Consider the following 20068-nt stretch of genomic DNA (forward strand, 5'->3'; position numbering starts at 1 on the left):
AAGCCATCCATCTATGCGGGTGATGGGTTGTAGACATTGTGGCTTGGTTCCCCTTCCTCCTTTGAAGAGGTGGGGTCTAGGTGCTGTTCTTGGGAGTCCGCCGAAGCTTAGCTAACAGAATTGGGCAGAAGTGACTCTCCTGGTCACCCTGAACACTCACTCTGAAACCCAGACTGTCATGTTGTAAGGGAGCCCACACAAGCCTGTGAGACCCTGTAGCTGCAGGTGCAGCTTGCTCACAGCCAGCTCCAACTGGGCTGTCCTAGAAGTTGCAATTGTTAGATTTTTGCTACTTTGACTAAGGTAACTGAGAAGAGCTGCTTAGGAAAGGGGTTTTGTTTCAGTTTAAGATTTGGACATTCGTAATCTAAGGTTGGGCAGCCCCAACAACCTGGCATCTAATGACAAAATGTGTACAGAGGGGTGATCTTTTGATGAAAGAGGGAGGAGACAGACAGACAGAGAGAGGGAGAGAAATAGAGAGAGGGTTTGAGAGACAGAGACAGAGAAACTCAGGGAGCATGGTCTCCTTAAAGAACCAATCCTCTTCTGAGAAATGCCTTCCAAGGGACTCCAAAATTTGATCAAGTCTCCTCCCTTATTCTACCCTCATCAATTTGATGTTCATCCATTGACCGTGAATTTAAGACTTTGGGATTTAAAGATCTGCATGAGTGTAGGAAGCCAAATCCTTTTCAGACCAGAAGAGGAGTGGTTCTCTTTGTCTTCCTTAGCTAGTGGGGCAGAGTTGAAATAAGCATGAAACTGGTAGTTCTTAGAGGTGGTGTGTGTGTGTGTACACTGGCATGCATGCCTGCATATGTATTGTCAGGCTGAGTCCACAGCTAATTCTGTAGGGATTATGTCATTGAGTATGGCCCTTTATTCCAGGAAAAACCACGTGTGGGAGCTAGGTGACAACTAAAGCCAAGAGCCACTGAATCTCAAACAAGGATGTCCAAGCCTTGTGATACGGCTTCAGAAAGTTATCAGGAACTTGGAATGAAAAGATCAACTTATTTGGGGGCAAAAGCCTTGGAGAGCTATGCGGTTATTTCATCATGTGTGTTTTCCAGGGATGTTCGAAGACCGTTTGGAATTTCAAGGATGCTGTCCAGAGTGTGGACAATGGACTGTGAGGGTCAACTGCTCTCCTTGCTTGCTCCCAACTCGACCCCACCCTGCAGTGGTTGCTGTAGCCACAATTTTGAGGAACATTTTTTTTTGTTGTTTTTGCCAAGTTCAGAGCACTGCTCTTTTGTTTAATTCACCAGGTAACACTTGATCTCATTTCCAGACTGGGTTCCCCAACTCTGTGGAAATACCACGATCCTGCTGGCAAGCCAAGCAGGTCCTCTTTGTTATCCAGAGAGATCTTGTTTCCTATCTCCTCCAAGAGCAGTTGTCATTCTTGATTTTCTTTCGGAGACCCCAGCATCATTTTCTTGCCTTTCCTTTTGTGTGAGGGGACAGCTACCAGGAATGGTGGTGCAGCTTGTATAATATTAGTAAAGAAAAGTTTTTTTTTAAAAAAAATATATATAAATATTGAGCAATATTCTCCCAGCACGCAAGTCCCAGTTTGGATGGGAAAATATAAAGGCCTCTTGGAAGTTGTCTTAACTCTTGGAGATCTCCATGGTACCATTCCGTGAATGATTGGCTCTGGGCCATCAAGGGTACCCTAGTGGCCTGAAGGAGGCAATGCAGCCTCAAGCAGTGGCTGTCCCTGCCCTAGGAAGGAGTGGAGCCTTGGGATGTGTGGCTCCAAGTACAATTACTGCTCAACTCACAGCGGCCCCATTTGCTTTATTGTGGAGTGCCTCGTGGAATCCCTCTGCTCCAGGGACAATATGCTTGCTTCTGAGTCAACTGCTGGCAAATTGGTCTTCCTGGGGTTTGCCAGGGCAGGGGAGAGGCACCAGCATTTGTCAGAGAGACATTGTAGCAGAGTTCTGGGGCCCAAGGGAGGGAAATCATTTGCCCACAGAAATTCCCAGGCAGCAGGAATAGCCTTCTGTGGCCAGGGATTAAAGTGTGGGAGGAACATCTGGTCCTGAGGTGGTAGCTGGGAATGTTGTAACTGTGTTGGCAGAGGTGGCTGGAGACGGACAGGAGTGGTAATCAAGCAGCAAGGTTTGGTGAGGGGTGTGTCCCTGAGAAGGAATGGGCATCTCACCAGACTGAGAGGGAGAAGGTATCCAGACTGGGGCAAGCCAGGTGCCCAGGTCTAGTGGAGAGAAGACACTGGGCAGGCCTGACAGGCATCTCAGCAAAAGAACTGAGAACCAGTGTGCATCTCGACTGTGAGGTGGAGGGGAAGGGACTGAGGTGTCCTTTCTTCCACTCTTTTCTGTGGACCAAGGATTTGCTGTTTCTGGAGAGTGGTGAGGGCTTGTGGTGAGAACCTGTACGAGCACTGAAGGTCCGTGCTTGAGCCAGGACTGGGTCCAAGACCTGCACACAGGCGTGCCCATCAGGACTGTGTGCTGCAGGTTTCCTGACTGTTTTAGTCACTTGTCAAATATTTGTTGAAGACTTACTATGCTCCATGGGGTTTACTAATAATTTACCATCTTGATGATTTTTGCCAAGGTAAAAATACCCTGCTTCTTAACTTTTAACTTACGAAAGAAAGGGTCAGCTGTATCCAGTAAGAACTATTTTTTAAAGAATTATTTATTTTTATTGGAAAGACAGATATACACAGAGAAAGTACAACAGAAGGAAAGGTCTCTCATCCATTAGTTTACTCCCTGAATGGCTGCAACAGCTGGAGCTGAGCCAATCTGAGGCCAACAGCCAGGAGGCGGAAGCCTCCTCCGGATCTCCCATGAAGGTGCAGGGTCCCAAGGCTTTGGGCTGTTTTCTCTGCTTTCTCAGGCCACAAGCAGGGAGCTGGATGGGAAGTGGAGCAGCAAGCACACAAAGCAACACCCATATGGGATGCCAGCACTTGAAGGATTAGCCTGCTGAGCCATGGTGCCAGCCCCAAGAAATACAGTTTTCAGATAAACCAAAACCCGCCAGGTTCACATAGCAGAAGCCAATTCCTCCCCCTTCCAGTGGCAAGTTGGATTTGGGTCCCTCTTTCCTGGTCTGGATGTGAACATGTGTTAGACACAGACACACGCACTGGCAATATGGAATATGCTTGCACAGGTTTTAAGAGATTCATCCTCCAGGAGACTGTTCCAGCTGGCTCCTTCCGTTCAGCTCTTTCCTTCTGTTTCAGAGGTCCACTCTGTCCATGAAACCCAGAGGCCCGTGGTCACCCAGGTTTTCCCCTTTTGTCAGCCTTTTCATCTCTGACACCACAGAACGTATGAAATACCTGATGGAGCTTTCGTCTTGCATCTTCTGGCTCATTTGCTGTGTATCCTGTATAAACATCCACGGTTTCCTTGGTTCTTTGTTCTGTAGATCAATGGCTTGTCTTTTCTCTTACCCGTTCATAGGGGTCTGAATCCTGATCCTCATCTGTGGCTTGCTACTGCCCATTGCTGGTGTCTTTCAGTAAAGAGTGGACTTGAAAAGCTTTTGCTTCTTCTCATGGTGTCACAGCCAGAAAACACCATACACGTTGGGATTTTGATGCTCTCTCCCCTTTTCTAGATAGATGAATTTAGCTTAAAAAAAAAAAAAAAGAAGTGCAGGAAAGCCTTTGGGCAGGAGCTTAGCCACATGTGGTTGGGTGAGTGGGTGTTGAGTGGGTGGTGGCCCAGCACAATGGCAGCTTATGGGGGCTCCTGAGAACTAGCAGTGTGCAGAGCAGTTTTCCTCTCTGGCGGTCACTGGAGTGGTGGGCTAAGGGTAGCCATGCCTCTCTGACCTGGGTCTGGGTTAGGCGAACTTGACCTGTTCGCCCATCAGTAGGGGAAAGGACACCTGCCCAGTGACGCCAGTGAGATGCAGACATATACAAGATTTCTATGGTAACTGAGAGAGAATTCTGAAAGAGGTGTGCATTCCAGGTTGTGTTCTACCAGGTTGCATCCTAAGAAAGTGGAGGAAAATGATGAGCAGGTGTGGTAGAAATAGAGAAGGGACAGATAAGGAAATATTGAAGAAAATTGAAAGAGAAGACATTGAAATAGCATCCCGGACTAGGGAAGTCTTTTTTTTTTTTTTGGAAGCCAGAAAGCAAAAGGATAGACACTTGGTCTGGCCTGAAGTTCAGATATCTCTTGGTGAATTCAAATGCAGTGGATTGAAAGACAAAATGATGGTGCTCGCTTCAGCAGCACGCATACCAAAATCGGCATGATACAGAAAGATAAACTGACAACATTCAAAACAGCTTCACCTATGTCATAGATCAAAAGGTTAACTTTTTAAAAATCTACATGTAGAGATTGTCTTTTTTTTTTTAATAACTAAGAAAATAAGGATGTTTCTAACAGGTGAATAAACTGAGAAGAAAGACCTGTTGTTTGAGAAGCATGAAAGTGCTACCCACTCGACGATCAGCCCACTGCCATGGAGTTGAGGTGTCGTTTTTCCTCTCTGAGAGTTTTCATGAAACATGTGAGAGCAGGACCTGCTCACTGCCGGCTGGCTTGGAAAGGAACTGGCTCTCTGCCACGTTGCCCACAGAGTCTAGCGTGTTGCCCTTGACCGGGGGGGTGTATGATCACACAAACCCAAAGCATGAAGGAGACAAAGTGCATTCTTTAGGTAGCATATCTCTCTCCGAATTTATCAGTAAGACATAACCGAGCAAGTGAAATGAAGGTGTTTTTTGCCAGCTTTGAGAACTGTATGAGAAACGAGGCAGTGAGATAAAGGGGTTGATTTTGGGGTTAAGGAGAGGAGGAAAAGGTGGGAGGAGATGGAGGGAGGGCCTGCTTGGAACTTCCGTGAGGACACTGGGGGGTCATTGACCAATACAAGGTGGAGCAGGCCTGGGGAAGGGGTGGGGTCGGGTACTGTGTGCTCAACCTCCCAGAACAGCAGGAAACTCCTGAATGTGGAGGCGTTGGTGTGAGGACAATGGCTGGGCTGTGAGAGCAGGGCTCCTTTGGGTGCCTCTGGGCTTGGGTGCACAAGGAGGCAACAGAGGCGTTCTCATGTCCTGCTGGCATCACTCATGACTCTGGCCTCTGTGTGCTTGCTCTGCAGGCCTGGGAACACTCAGTGGGCATCATCTGCTTCCCCAGTCTCCAAAGGCTGGCAGAAGACGTCTCCGACCAGCTTGCCCAGGAGATACAGAACGCCCTGGCTGGGAAGCCTGCAGGTAAGGGAGCTCACAGGGAGGAAGCGGCTGCGTGGGCCCCCCACCCCCAAGTCTCTCTGAGCCCCGCTCTGCTTTCTCCTGGAGTTCAGATCCAGCATGCCAAACAGCATGGTCCCCACTCTGCCTCTGAGAGCCTGAGGGCCGAGGCAGAGGCAGGGGAGGAGGCCAGGGCTGGAGAACACTGCTGCTCCTAAGTCACACACAAGTCCAGATGTACGTGCGGATACACACGCACTGCACACACAGACACTGCACACTCACAGATGTGCACTGCACACTTACAGTTATGAAGACACAGAAACTACCCTCACACTTACGTATGCAAAACAGACACACTGCACACATCAAGCAACGTACAGAGCCCACCGACTCTGCAGACACACAAAACTCACAGACACACCATCAGGTCTGGGATCTCTGGGCAGGAGAACTAGCATCAGAGGCACCTGCTGCTCAGTGGCCTGTGGGCTAGCACCCAGATCTTACTACTAAATAGGCAGGTTGGTACCACCCAGGCTACCCTTCAAGGGGCCGGAGGACAAAATGTTTGGCTCTGATTCAGGTGGACTTGGTGGGGTTGGGTGTGCGCGGGCAGGAGGAGCCTGCTGCTGATGCTTTGGCACCTGCCATGGGGACCGAGGGAAGATGGGCTCACTCCTGACAGGTGACACTATTTTCTTCCCAGAACAGGCACGGGTTGCTGCTGGGCAGCTGCTGCGATGGAAGGATGACGTAGGGCAGGATGGGTACCTGCTGCTGAAGTCAGCATATGTGCTCACGGGGACAGACTCGGTGAGTTCTGGGGCCGCTGCCAGCCCTCGCCCATGGGCAGGGGGAAGTCCCCAGTGTCTTTCTTTTCCTGAACCTGGTGGGGTGCCTTGTCTCCCCAAGGCTCCGCTTCTGCCGCACGTCATGTACGTCAGAACAGAATGGCACTTAGCGCCAGGGTCAGGGAGCCAGACAGGGCAGTGCTGTCCCCAGGGAAGGGGTGGCATGTGGCTAGATCTGGAGCTGTGATGGCAGCACGGCCTGCAACTTGCCGCTTGGGCAGGAGTGGAGCCTGGGTTCAGAAGCCAGTTGAAGGGAGGACCTCTGGACCTTCCTACCATGTGGACTGCCTGAACTATGGTCAGACACACAGCCTGCAGCCCTGAGCCAAGGCCTGCCTGTCCCCTGGGGATGACCCCTTCCAGGACCCATGGTGACAAATGATCCCCCAGGGGCTTATTTTCCAACAACAGAGCAGCCATAGGGAGGGTGGGGAGGGTGTCTGTGCAGTAACCAGGGAGAGCTGTGCTGAGGAGGTCATGGCCAAGCCAGATGAAGACAGCAAGATGTCTTGGAACTGGAAAACCTCTAGGGGGAAGGTCAAACCCAGCCTCCTGCCTTGTATTCCCAGTTCTTCCTTTTTCTCTACCCGCGTGCTTGCTATGGGGGCCAACTGGATGGGAGGTGGCATGGACAGCATCCTGCATTGAGCCAACACGTTTTCCTGTCTGTTTTATACACACGTGCTTATATTCACGCGCATACACACACACACACAGGTCACAGCCACAGTCACCTGGGTGAAGCTGTTGGAACAACTGCCCCAGAACTGCCCCAGAGCTGCTCCACCAGGCTGGGGTCCATGCTCTAGGCCTTTCTCTGACACCTGGGTGTTACTGGCCACCTGCTGGATGAGATTGGGATCTGAATCTGAGGATGGAGAGGGCAGTGCTGAAAGCTTTGTTGCTGCTGCCCCAGACACACACTGCCTGCCTCCCTTGCTCATCTGGGGTTCTTCCTGAGCTGCTCTCTTCCCAACTTCTCCCTCCCTTGCTGCCCTAACTCACTGAGAGTTAACAGTTACCAAACACACCTGGGCGACCCTTGCGTGAACCGGATCTTCACAGGCACCGTGGCCATGTCTGTTGAGTGTGTACACCTCACGCTCGAGAACGCGGAGCCAGAGGAGACAGGAAGGGACTTGTCCATTGAATGTGACCTCCCCCAGCCCCTGCCACCTGTCGTCCCGGGTTACAGGGTGTGTTCCTCCCTTGCAGGAGTCCCTGGGCAGAGTGGCTGAGTCTGGGCTTCCAGCCCTGCTGCTGCGCTGTCTTTACCTCTTCTTCGTCTTTCCTCTGGAAAAGGAGGAGTCTTCTGATGGTGACGTGCAAGTCCAGAGGATGTTTGTGCAGGTGAGTGACAGCAGAAGGAGGGGGAGGAGAAGGGAGGGGCTGTGTGGGACCAGTGACAGATTATCTGAGCCACAAGTCAGAGAGTGTGGACTAGGTGGAGGGGCCGGAGAGATTGGGGAGTGGGATTCTCAAGTAAGGCGCCAGGTTACTTCTGATTGGTGGATAACCGGAAAGGCACACATTTCGCCAGCTGTGAGGAAGGGGAATCTGGAAATGAAGCAGGGTCCAAGATGGGATGTTAGAATCATTCCTCACATCCTGTCTCTCATTTCCCCCCTGGCCAACGGTACAGGGGCTGTGGGCTTTTACTCTGTGTATGCAGGACCTAAGGGAGGGTCTCAAACCTGGCAGATGCTGGTGAGCCCTCGGTGACCTCCCAAGCACAACTGGCCATCGTCTTCACGCACTCATCAATGTCCACTTCAGACTAATTCTGAAGCTGAATCATCATTTCCACATGATCTGGAAGATTCCATTGAGGCAGGCTTTGCCCTGAGCTGCTTTCTTGAGCCCTAGCAGCCTTTTAGCATCTATAAGTGAATTCCAAGTGGTGACCTGGAGACTGCCCTGAGCTCGTCTTTACCACATGACTTGAACCGAGGGCAGCTCCGCCTTCAAGGCCCTTGGGACAGAGTGTGCCTGTTCCTCTAAGGGCCCTCCCTACTCAATCCTACAAGGAGTGTTTACACAAGCTCCTTCAGTGCAGAGCTCCATGCGCACCGCTGGGTACTGCTGCAATTGAAATAGCTCAATTCCTAGAGGTGACAGAGGAGGGAGGCATCCCAAAAATACAACACATAATTACCATTTTTTAAAGGCTTGATTTATTTGAAAGGCAGCTATCCACTGGATCACTCTGCAGATGCCTGCATTGGCCATGGTATGACCATGGTGTGGCCAGGAGCCAGGAACTCCATCTGATTTCCTTTTCTTTTCTTTAGATTTTATTTATTTCTTATTGGAAAGGCAGATTTACAGAGAGAAGGAAAGACAGAGGGAAAGACCTTCCATCCGCTGGTTCACTCCCTAAGCAGCTGCCACATCTGGAGCTGAGCCAATCTGAAGCCAGGAGCCAGGAGCTTCTTCCGGGTTTCCCTTGTAGGGGCAGGGTCCCAAGGCTTTGGGCTGTCCTCTACTGCTTTCTCAGGTCACAAGCAGGGAACTGGATGGGAAGCAGGGCCATGAATCGGGACATGAACCGGTGCCCATATGGGATCCTGGTGCATGTAAAGTGAGGATTTAGCCACTAGACCATCGTGCCAGGGCCTTCTCCATCTGATCTCCTGCACAGACAGGAAGGACCCAAGCACTTGAGCCATCATCGACTGCCTTCCTCCTGGAAGCATTAGCAGGAAGCCGAGTCAGAAGCAGAGCAGCTGGGACTTCTATTAGCACTCTGATTTGGGATGTAGGCATCCCACATGGTGGCCTCCCTTGCTGCACTGCCACGCTTGCCCCCGATTTTTAAAGTGAGGTGAGCAGATAGTGTGACATGCGCTAGGAAATGATCCTGAGGAAACACGGGTCATGCCCTGAGGACTTGCATCGAACAGAGCTGCGGGTCTACAGGGCTCAGAGAAGGTGGCAGTGAGTGGGGAGCAGAAGGGACAGGAGCAGAGCAGTAGTCATCCAGGCCCAGCACTTGGTCACGTGACCACACCATCCTGCAAGGGAGCCTGGGAGTGGGAGCTGTAACCCCGGCACACAGCTGCCAGCTTTGGCAGTTGGCCAGAAGGGTCTGAAGCAAGGAGAGAGCTCACGACATTCACCCAACTGGAAGCAGGTCCCGTTGGAAGCCCAGGACCCCAAGGCAAGGTTCACCCATGCCAGACCCCCTCAACACAGGCAAGGGTATTTGGTTTTTATCCTAAGTGCACAAGAAGCTATGGGAAGCTCTTTTACTAGCATGGGGAGATCCTGGGCTGACAGGACCAGGGAATCCAGTTAGGAAAACCCTCAGAGAACTTGTGGTTTGGGTACCAGCCCAGAATTCCGGGACTGCTCCTTTTACGTAGTGCATAAAATGACTCTGTGCCTTCCTGATTGGTGGCATTTTCTGTGGTTCCACATAAAGCCACACCAAGGCTGTGTTCCTGGGATTCAGAAAGGGTCACAGTTACTTGTCTGGTGATTATGCAGGCTGGTCCTCGGCTGCCACCAACTCCTTAGTGGCTCGGTTGGCACGGGGGTGTCCCATCTACTTCATCGCTCCCTGCTGACCCCCTTCACCAGGGCTCCCGAGGAGGAGGGATCACTCACTCCTTGCAGGACCAATCTCCCTGACCAGCTGTTCTCTCTCCAGATGCTGCTGAACATCTGCGGCGACCCCCGGGGCTTGGAGGGGCTGGTCTCAGGCAGCGAGCTGCAGTCTCTGCTGATCGCCACCACCTGCCTTCGGGAGCACAGCTGCTGCTTCTGGAAAGAGCCCACCTTCTGCGTGCTGAGGGCCATCTCCCAGGCCCAGAACCTTAGCATCATCCAGCACCTCAAGGGTAGGCCATGGGGCCATGCCCAGGAGGCCCGGAGTCAAGGCCAAAGGCCTCTTTTCTATAGCACTTTATCTCTGAGCCTCTGTGCATTTCAGGAACCAAGGGAATGATCATGAACAGCTGGGTCCAGCACAGGACCCTGTGTGGGCAGCAGGGAACCCCTTTTGTGAATGCTGTACTGGAGGGAGAGACGGGAAAAAAGGGGAACCATTTCCTGTGCCACATCTATTAAAGGGCCACTGGGCACATGTTTTTTTGGGTACAGATTAATGCCCTCATCCGGGTGTGCCCTCCAGCTCTTGCCCTCACAGCTGAGTGGCCTTAGGTGTTTCCTGCCTGAGTGCCTCGGTGCTCTCGCCTGGGCATAAGAGCCCTTTGCTGCCGTCCTTGGCCCGTGGCGATTCTGCAATGAGTCAAGCATACACACTGCATCTGACATCCACCTGCTCAGTCAGCAGTCCACCCTGGGGGACACACAGTCCACCCCTTGTGACAACCCCACCAGAGGGTGTCTTTTGGGGACATTTAGGTGGACTGATGGTCTGAGCCCATCACTATGACAGGTTCAGCGCGCCTGCCCCGGGGTCTGCTTCCCATCCTGACTGTAATTACAGTCCCAACGACGTCGCAAGTGCCAGGGCCGGGGTCAGGCTGTGCCCAAGTCTTTCCCAGCAAGTGAAGGGCTGGGAAGGAGAGGTTGTAGGCATGGGCCCTGGATGTGATCTTGGTCTCAGCTTGCCTAAGGCCACAGTTAGATCAGAAATATCCCCTAACTCCCCCCAGTGGGGAACTTGTTGGGAGGACAGTTGGGAGGGCAGCAGGGCTAGCTCAGCGCATCCTGGTCAGATCAGCAATTCTGGGGCTGCCTGGCCAGGGGTCAGGTGCGCAGACATCAACCTGCTGAGAGGCTGGGAGCTCATTAGGCCAGGAGCCTGCCCAATCCACTATAGCGCTGCGGCCCATGATCCAGTAGACCAAGTTATGCATTCATTCTCATTCGTGCCTCCATGTGCAGTTTAATGCGGAGGTGGGCGTGGGGGAGGTGGGGTACCCCAAAGCTGACATTTCAGAACTCAGCACGGCTGTGCCTCCCCCGCAGCCACAGACTGCGTCCGGCTCTCGCTGCAGAACCTCTCGCGCCTAGTGGACACCCTCCCAGCGCCAGAGGCCAGCGAGGCTGTCAGCCTGATCCTGGGCTTCGTGAAGGACGCCTACCCTGTCTCCTCGGCTCTGCTGCTGGAGTTCGAGAACGCCGAGGGCTACCCCCTGCTGCTTAAAGTGCTATTGCGGTAAGGGGCGGGGCCTGGCGGGTGGGGTGAGGTCTGTAAGGGGCGGGGACTGATGGGTGGGGAGGAGTCAGTAAAAGGCAGGGCCTGGTGGGGTGGGGAGGAGTCTGAGGGGCGGGGCCTGACTGTGGGCGGAGTCCGTGGGAGGCTGGCTGGGTGGGGAGGAGGGGTACAGGAGCTGCCTGGGTCCCTGGGTGCTGGGCGTTGCTCAGAAGGAAGATGGGCGCTGTGGTGTCTGCAAGTCTTGCATAGAGGAAGCTCTCGAGAGCGTGGCGAGAGACCTTGTGTTTGCTGGTGTCTTGGTACCGTGGCCAGATACTCGAGAAAGCTCACGTCCTGAAGACAAGAGCTTTGTTCCCCTTGCAGCCCCATTGCTTTGTCCCTGGCAAGAATGGGGGAGCTTGGAGAGTGGGTAGAGGGAGAACTCTGACAGTCGGGAAGCAGACAGAGCAGCCGGCCTGACTCAGGCTTTAGTTGTAACCTTACAACCCACTGCCTCACCAATGCCACCTATGAGGAACCTGCTCCAGGTAACTTCAGGGCATCCCACTGGGCCCCCTCTTTGTCTCATTAACTTTTTTAAAAATAGATTTTATTTATTTTAAAGGCAGAGTTAGGGATTAGAGAGAGAGAGATATCTTCAATGCACCTGTTCACTCTCCAACTGGTTGCAATGGCTGGAGAGGGTCTGAAACCAGGAGCCAGAATTTTCATCTGGGTCTGCACATGGGTGCAGGGGCTCAAGCACTGGGGCCATCTTCTGCTGCTTTGCAAGGTACCAGGGAGCTGGATTAGAAACAGAGAACCCGGGGATTGAACTGGCGTCCGTATGAGATGCAGGCATCCCAGGCACTGGCCTCACTCACTATGCTGAAGCACCAACCCTGGTCTTATCAACTTAGGATTTCAGGATTTAAACAGGTGTATTGAGAGCCAAATCTTCCTCAAACCACAGCAGACTCCTTATTGCTGTCCAGTGTGTGGGGACCCCTGCCTTGGCGAATGAAGGGGCGATCCTCACCACAGCAAACCCACAGTGTGGAATGTGCCCCCTGTGTGCCCGTTGGCTGGGTTCCTCCAGTCAGGATCCACACGCCAGCTTTGGAGAGTTTCCTGGAGCTGCTGCAAGCTGTGTCGCCCACATCCTTACAGACATGGAAGCATCTGGGGCTCCATAAGCCCTGCTTCTTCCCAACCGGGCTGCTCTTGATCTTGACCAATGGGAGCTGCTTGGGTGACTCCGCCCCTCAGTGCTGCCTCTGAGTCCTGAGAGCCAGGTGCCCCAGAGGCACTCACCCTGTAATGTTCTCAGACCAGCTTCCTGTCCCTCCCGGTCTCCCACAGCCTCTACCCTACTGGCGTTTAAAAAAATATATTTATTTATTTTTATTGGAAAGTTAGATATACAGAGAGGAGAGACAGAGAGGAAGATCTTCCATCTGATGATTCACTCCTTAAATGGCTGCAATAGGCGGAGCTGAGCCAATCTGAGGCCAGGAGCTAGGAGCTTCTTCTGGGTCTCCGACGCAGGAGCAGGGTCCCAAGGCCTTGGACCATCCTGGACTGCTTTCGCAGGCCACAAGCAGGGAGCTGGATGGGAAGCGGGGCCGTAAACTGGGACATGAACCGGTGCCCATATGGGATCCTGGGGCGTGCAAGGCGAAGATTTTAGCCGCTAGGTTACTGTGCCAGGCTCCCTAATGACATTTTTTGGGACCAACTCCCAATTGGGCTCCTTTTCTCTCAGACAGTAGAAAGCTTAAACAAAGACGCCATTGGCTGAGTCTGGTTTCCTACACTCCGCCTACTTTTTCATCCTCACTTTGGATCTAGGGACTGGAGTGGTCTGGGGGTAGATACCCAGGAAATACCCTGATGGCGGCCGATGAAAGCAGTGTGCTCCAGGGAGTGGCAGGAAGGACCTGTTTGCAGTCCCCACTCACTCATGTAATTCTGAAGCAGCAGAACTGGTGGTACGGAGTGCACCGTATAAAAGACCACCGAAGCCAATTTAGAATTTGGGGAATCTTTATTAGCCAGCTGGCGACTGCCCCCACTCAGAACAGGTCTGAGGGAGACAGCCCTAATGTGTCAGGGCAGTGAGATTTTAAAAGAAAAAAAAACCCACGTCCTGGTAGCCTTGACCCTGGTTGGCAAGCAAGGGTACAGAAGCTACAATAAGCAGGTTAGAGCCAAGATGAGCAATTCTGTAGTTATAATTACAGTTTAACTTCTTGGAAATTGGTTCCACTTTTCATGGGGCTCAGTTCCCAGGACCTGGTTCCTCCCTAGGGGAGGAGGGTCAGTCTAACCCAACTGGTGACTGCAGAATACACTCACTCTGTAAATTTTCACCCTGTCACTCTGGGAGGGGCTTGAGGGGCCCTGTTGCAACAGGAAGCAAGGCAGATCCTCTACTGTGAGCAGCTGAAAGCTAAGCAACCTCAATGTCAAGTGCACGAACGGGCCTAGAAGCACCCGTGCTCTCCCGCCCTCCCGTGCTGCTTCTCTCTGAGAATACAAAGTGCCTCCTTTGGGCGGTATCCTTGCTGTGCTGGAGCCTGAGACGGGTACATTTTTTGATGTGTTAGGGGGAAGATAGGGGGAGTCCAGCCATGGAAAGCAGACTTCCTGGAGCAGGTGCTGCAGCTAGTCACAAACGCCTCCCTCCCTCTCCCCACCACCTTTCCCATTAGGACAATTCCTAAAATAGTCAGTGCCCGCCCGAAACCCTGAATTGCCCAAGGCTGGCCCGAGGCTGTGATCTGCAAAAGCAGTGGTGTTTAGCTAGGGCCCTCGGCCCTTGCCCTGTTGGTGCTGACATGTCTTGCCCCTGGGGTCTTTCCTACCGTGGCAGAGCTGCACTGTTTGTGCAGAGCTGCAGAGAGCCAGCCTCACCTGTCCCCACAGGTATGACAGGCAGGCACCAGGCGATGCGGACCCCCACCTGGAGGAGCTCGTGGGTCTGGTGGTGTGGCTGACGACCTGCGGGAGGTCGGAGCTCAAGGTGTTTGACAGCGTCACTTACCCGCAACTCGAAGGCTTCAAGTTCAATCACGAGGAGTCAGGTGGGTGCTACTATGTCTCTGAAAGAGCGGGAGGCTACAGAGGCTACAGGGGCCATCCTGTAGTTGTGCACCTGCCAATGCTGCCGAGAGTCTGATTCTGGTGTCATCTTGGCGGACAAACCCTGTGGCTCTTACGGGCTCCCTTGCACGTTTTTTCTCAGATGTGACTACGAGGGGGTTTGGTTCCTGCAGAACAGAGAAGAAACATTGCTTTAATAAGGCAAAGGCTCCCACATAACAGAAGAGGCCTTTGGCACCACCCCCACCTGTGTTGTGACTTTAACTTGGTCCCATTTGCTTGCATAATGGGGATCTGGAGCAGTCACTCGGCAGTCAGGGTCTGTGACATCTCAGTACCTGGGGATAGTGATGGATTGGTTGATGGACTGAAACAGTAGGCACGATGCTCTGGGCACACGGCAGGCTCTCTGCCCCATGCTGAGGTGCCCCTGTGAACCGACCAGGGGTCTGTCACACGTGCACTGAGCCATAGTCTGCTGCAGAAGTGGATGGCAAATGCTTCAGACTATGATATGAGGTGGGGCAGTCAGGAAACCCTGTGCCGTGGGGCTGGCTGCAGGGTCTTTTAAGGACCCGGTGACACTGTGCCTAGTTCTAGCTTTATTCACACTCTCTATGAAGTCACTTAACTGATCAAGAATTGACACTTTTCTTAGGGTCTTAAAAAAACATTCATTTCTTCTTCTTTTTTGTTTTGTTTTGAAAGGCAAATTTACAGAGAGTCAAAGAGAGGCAGAGAGATCTTGTTTGTGCTGGCTCACTCCCCACAAGGCCACAATGGCCGGAGCTGGGCTGGTCTGAAGCCAGGACCCTGGAGTTTCTTTAGGGCCTTTCATGTGGGTGCAGGAGCCCCAGGGTTTGGGCCATCTTTTGCTAATTTCTCAGGCACATTAGCAGGGAACTGGATTGGATGTGGAACTGACTCCACTTGAACTGGCTCCCTTATGGGATGCGACGCTGAAGGTGGAAGTTGAACCTACCATGCCACAATGCTGACTCCCCACCACCATTTTTTTTTTTTTAAATTTTTGAGAAGCAGAGAGACAAATAGTTTCCATCCACTGGTCCACTCCCCAGTGGATGCCAAAGCTGGGAGCCAGGGTCTCAATCCTGGTCTCCTGCAGGGGTGACAAGAGCCTTGAGTCCTTGCTGTTTCCTCCTGGGGGTCCTGGAGGGAATTCTGAGGGCTCAAGCTGGATTGTGCAGGTGGAGGGAAGGGGGTCGGGTGCTCTCTCCAGCATAGGTAGCCTGGAGAAGACCCAGTGGCCCAGCGGAGGGAAACAGCTGGGCAAATTAAGCAGTAAAGGTGCTGTGAAGGTGACAGAGAGGTGGCAGAGCTGTAGGGACCATGTGCAGAGTACAAGGGCGTGGGGCACTCAGGGCAGGGGTGAGGTTGGGGCAGGTGAGAGGGTAGGAGCAGGGAGCTTGCTGAGCAAGTGGCTGTCTCCTGGGCGACAGAGAATGGGACTTAACCTGTGAGCTGGAGGGAGGGCCTGGGAAGGTTCTGGAAAGAGGATTTATTTCCCAGTTTGTCAAGGAATGAAGCTGACTTGGCCTGGTCCTCTTCAACTGCATTTGATTTGAACCAATGGAGTCTGACTCTGCTAGCCCTGAGTTGTCCGAGGGAAACACGAAGCAAGCCATGCAATGTACTTTCAAAAATTATTTATTTTTATTTAAAAGGTAGATTTTACAGAGAGAGGAGAGATAAGAGAGGGATATTCCATCTGTTGGCTCCCCAAATGGCTGCAATGGCCAGAAGTGAGCTGATCTGAAGCTGGGGAACAGGAGCTTCTTCATGATCTCCCACCCAAACGCTTGGGTCATCCTCCCTTGCCTTTTCAGGCCATAAGCAGAGAGCTGGATTGAAAATGGAGCAACCAGGACATGAATTGGCACCCGTATGGGATGCCAGCCCCACAGGTAGAGGATTAGCTGGCTATGCCACTGTACAGTCCCAAACAATGCACTTTTAAATAGTAAGAAAACACAGGTTAAACTTATTTCGGGGCATGCATTTTTATTTCACTTAATCTATTCCAAATATTACCATCTCTACTTGTGGTCCATAGAAACGACCATTAGTAAGGTCTGATTCATCCTTTCCCCATTCATCCACTCGCAGCGTAGCTCAATCCACAGCTGCCACAGCTGGAGAACCGTGTCTCAGATGATGTGTTCCAGCTTGCCTCACAACCAGTGTGGGCTGGCTTTCCTGCATTTCAGATAGATAATGCGCGTGTGGGAGCAGGAAAATGGGACTCTCAATGACACACATCTCAATGAGAACCCAAGCTCCTGTTGCTAGATGTGGGCGGAGACGTGATTGTTCTTGTGTCCATCTTCAGGGGTGACCGTTAAGAATCTCCAGGCCTTCCAAGTCCTGCAGAATGTGTTCCACAAAGCCAGTGACTCTGTCCTCTGTATGCAAGTTCTGTCGGCCATCAGGACCATGTGGGCCTGGAACTCCCGCAACTTCTTTCTGCTGGAGTGGACGCTGCAGCCCATCTCGCAGTTTGTGGAGATCGTGCCCCAGAAACCAGCTCCGGTGCAAGTGCAGTTCTTCCAGCTGCTGGAGGCCTTGGTGTTTGAGCTACACTACGTGCCGCACGAGATCCTGCGGAAGGTGCAGCGTCTGATCAAGGAGAGCCCCGTGCCGTCCTGTACCCTCGTGGCCCTACAGAGTGTTCTCCGGATTGCGGGCAGGGATTTGCTCTTCACTGACATCTTCCGCGACTCGGGGCTCCTGGGCCTGTTGCTGGCGCAGCTGCGGAAGCAAGCCAAGATCATGAGGAAGTCAGGTGCAGGGCTGGTGCCCCCAGAGGCAGGTGGATGGGCGGTGGGGGGGGCCGGTGTTAGTCCTACCTGGTCGGTGTGCCAAGCTGGCTGTCCTCTCCCATGTCACAGGGTGCCGGAGTCAGGGGATGGTTTATCAGTGTTCTTGGGACACCCGACACACGAGGGGCAGTAGCCTTCCATTGTTCCCCTTGAAGAGCCCGGTGCAGCGTTGCATAGGCTTCCAGGGCTAACAGCCTGATGGACCCTTAGCACTCAGCATCTCCTACCCTGGACACTGTCTGGGTAGGTAGATGCTGACAGCAGGGGCTGCTGGGTCTTCAGGGATGCAGAGGGAAGCAGGAATACAGAGAGGCTGAGGATCCTGGGAACCCGACAGGTTCTGCTGGGAGTGAGCAGGTTTGGCTTTGTCCTCTGTGCCATTGAGCAAGTGGTTTCCTGTTGGGACAAGGGATACTCTGACTTTGCTGGCCAGGCTCTTTCTCTGTGTCTGGGTCCTATCTTTATGGGCCCTGTAACCCCTGGGCAATCAATGCTTCCTTGTCCCTGCCTCAACCCTTGCTCACTAGGATCTTGTCCAGGTCATGGACAGAGGCCCAGGAGTGGGGCTGCCTCATGGTCTCACCATGCCCCACCCTGCTTTCTTCCCTGCATGGTGCTTGTGCTATCTTGCGGATACAAAGGAAGATGTGAAAAGCTTCCCCTTCTCCTGACATCCTCTGCTTAGTCTGGCGCAGGACGTTGGGATGCTGGAAGCTGACCTCTCACCTCTCCCTACCTTTCTCTCCTTTTTTCGGTGTTCCCCATCCCCTCTATAGTCACCGATAAGAGCTAAGGACTGTAACCTTGACCTGCTTTGAGAATTCAGCCTTCAACGAAGGTCTGTGTCCTGGGCCTCTCAAAGAGGCAGACTGTGTAGGACAGACTGCCTTGGCTGGGGTTCTGGCTATGTTAGCTACAAGCTGAGCATTTCTGGGCAGGGGACCTCAGGTCTAGGGTAGGCCTGATTCCTGCTGTATGGAGCGAGGCTCATCATGTCTACATAATAAATGTTGGGAGACTGAAATGAGATGCTGAAAACACCTGCTCCTGGGCCTGGTGTGCAAGTTTGTCCCTACGGGGCTGCAGCTCTGGTGTTCCTACATGGCAGACTGAGAGACCCTACAGGGGGAACATGGGCCCAACGTGCTCCCCAGGGTGCTTGCCCTAGGGCCAGAGCTGCCCCAGGGGGCCTGGTACTGCTAGGTGCCTCTGCCCACCACTCAGCAGTGTCTTGCCTTTCCATGCTGTTGCCCTCTTTGCCTTCCTTGCTTGGCCCACGGAGAATTCTGTGCACTGCCTCCTCGACTACTGTCTCTGTGTTAGCTGGGGATGCTTTATCAGCTGCCCAACATCCACTTTGTTTCTCAGTCCTTTGAGCTGTTTGTGAGTGACTGCACCCAGGCTTCCTCCGTGCTTTCTGTTGTTAAATGTATCTTCTTGTTTCTTAGAGGCTTCATCCTCTAGTTAATAAACTCCACTTCTGTTCATTCCCCAAGCACACATTAGGCTTCTGATTTGTGTCAAGCATTTTCCTGGCACTGGGGAATCTGTTCAGAAGGCCTGGTTTTGTGCTCATGGGCCCAGTGAGCCTCCTCTTTACCCATAATCTCACTCTTAAAGATTTATTTAACTTTCAAAGTAGAGTTTTACACACACACACACACACACACACACACACACACACACACACACACAGATTCCCATTTGCTGGTTTCACTCCCCAAATGACCACACACCAGGCTGGAGCCAGGAGCCAGCAGCTTCTTCTGGGTCTCCTACATGGATGCAGGGGTGTAAGTACTTGGGCCATCTTCTGCTGCTTTTTCAGGTGCATTAGCAGGGCACTGGAGCATAAATGGAACGGCCAGAACTTGAACTAGTGCCCATATGGGATGTCATAGGCCACAGCTTAATTTACTGCACTACGATGCCAGCCATACCCCTAGAATCCTTTGAATCTCTCCACAGCTCTGGTGTGAGCTGGCGGTCCTCCCTCCCAAGTGTGAATGTCCCACTGGGAAAATGAAGCAGGGGGAACTCCATGTATCATTTCTCATTTATGGCAATGCTTCTCAAAGAATTATTCCCAGGCCAACCCAACAGTGTCCCCTGTATCTTGTTGGAAATGCAAGATATAGGATCTCCCCCAAGACATACGAAGGCAGAAGCTCTGGGATGGGGATCTGGATTTGAAAAACCCATCAGCCAGCAGCTGCTGCTGGGCTCATACTGGAGAAACCACAGCTGCGGGCACATGGTAGAGTTCTCTCACGACCTGGGATGGTGCATTGTCTCATGGTGGAAGCATTGAACTCACGTCTCCCCAAGAACCTAGACAACCTCCCCCGAGCCACAGGTTTAGGAGTCAGCCCACGACACTTCATGTTTGTTGTTGGTTCTTCAACATGGCAGGAAACAGAGAGTCCAGTCTTGGCATTCAGGATCCGGAACGAGAACTCACTTGTGTGATGCTGAACGTTGTGGTCGCACTTCTGAAAGGCTCTGTTCGGAACGCAGGTAAGGAGGCTCCAGTTTTGTCTTGCCTTTGCTTAGAAAGATATGGGCTCTTTCCTGGGGACCCGGAAGGCTGCTGCAAGGTTGGCTGCAAGGGATAGCCAGTACCACGCAGGGGCTAAGCTCCATTTGTTGGTGGATGCTCAGAGAACACCAGGACCTTGGTAGACACCTGAGGTGGTGCTGGTTACTTCGTCGTTGTCTTCTTTTTCTTCCTCTTTTTTTTTTAAATTGTAGATTTATTTTTTTATTGGAAAGTCAGCTATACAGAGAGGAGGAGAGAGGAGTATCTTCTGTTTGTTGATTTACGCCCCATGCGGCCACAATGGCTGGAGCCGAGACGATTCGAAGCCAGGATCCCAAAGTCTCTTCGGTCTTCCATGCAGGTGCAGGGTCCCAAAGCTTTGAGCCGTGCTCGACTGCTTTCCCAGGCCAC

General features: G+C 52.5%; 1 protein-coding gene across 4 annotated transcripts in view; it reads left to right on the top strand.

Moving 5' to 3' along the window:
• The window catches only part of LOC121168289 (WD repeat- and FYVE domain-containing protein 4-like), a 66452-nt gene that overhangs the window by 23868 nt on the left and 22516 nt on the right, over positions 1-20068 (top strand). For all 4 annotated transcript variants that reach the window (XM_040998230.1, XM_040998233.1, XM_040998232.1 and 1 more), the window contains exons 3-10: positions 5122-5236; positions 5922-6028; positions 7282-7416; positions 9719-9908; positions 11005-11194; positions 14102-14259; positions 16629-17081; positions 19531-19635. In XM_040998230.1, coding sequence (XP_040854164.1) covers positions 5122-5236; positions 5922-6028; positions 7282-7416; positions 9719-9908; positions 11005-11194; positions 14102-14259; positions 16629-17081; positions 19531-19635 — 1453 coding nt within the window. The remainder of the gene's footprint in view (positions 1-5121; positions 5237-5921; positions 6029-7281; positions 7417-9718; positions 9909-11004; positions 11195-14101; positions 14260-16628; positions 17082-19530; positions 19636-20068) is intronic.

The sequence above is a fragment of the Ochotona curzoniae genome, unplaced genomic scaffold, assembly GCF_017591425.1.
Source record: "Ochotona curzoniae isolate NIBS_2020 unplaced genomic scaffold, NIBS_Ocur_1.0 patch92, whole genome shotgun sequence".
NCBI lineage: Eukaryota > Metazoa > Chordata > Mammalia > Lagomorpha > Ochotonidae > Ochotona > Ochotona curzoniae.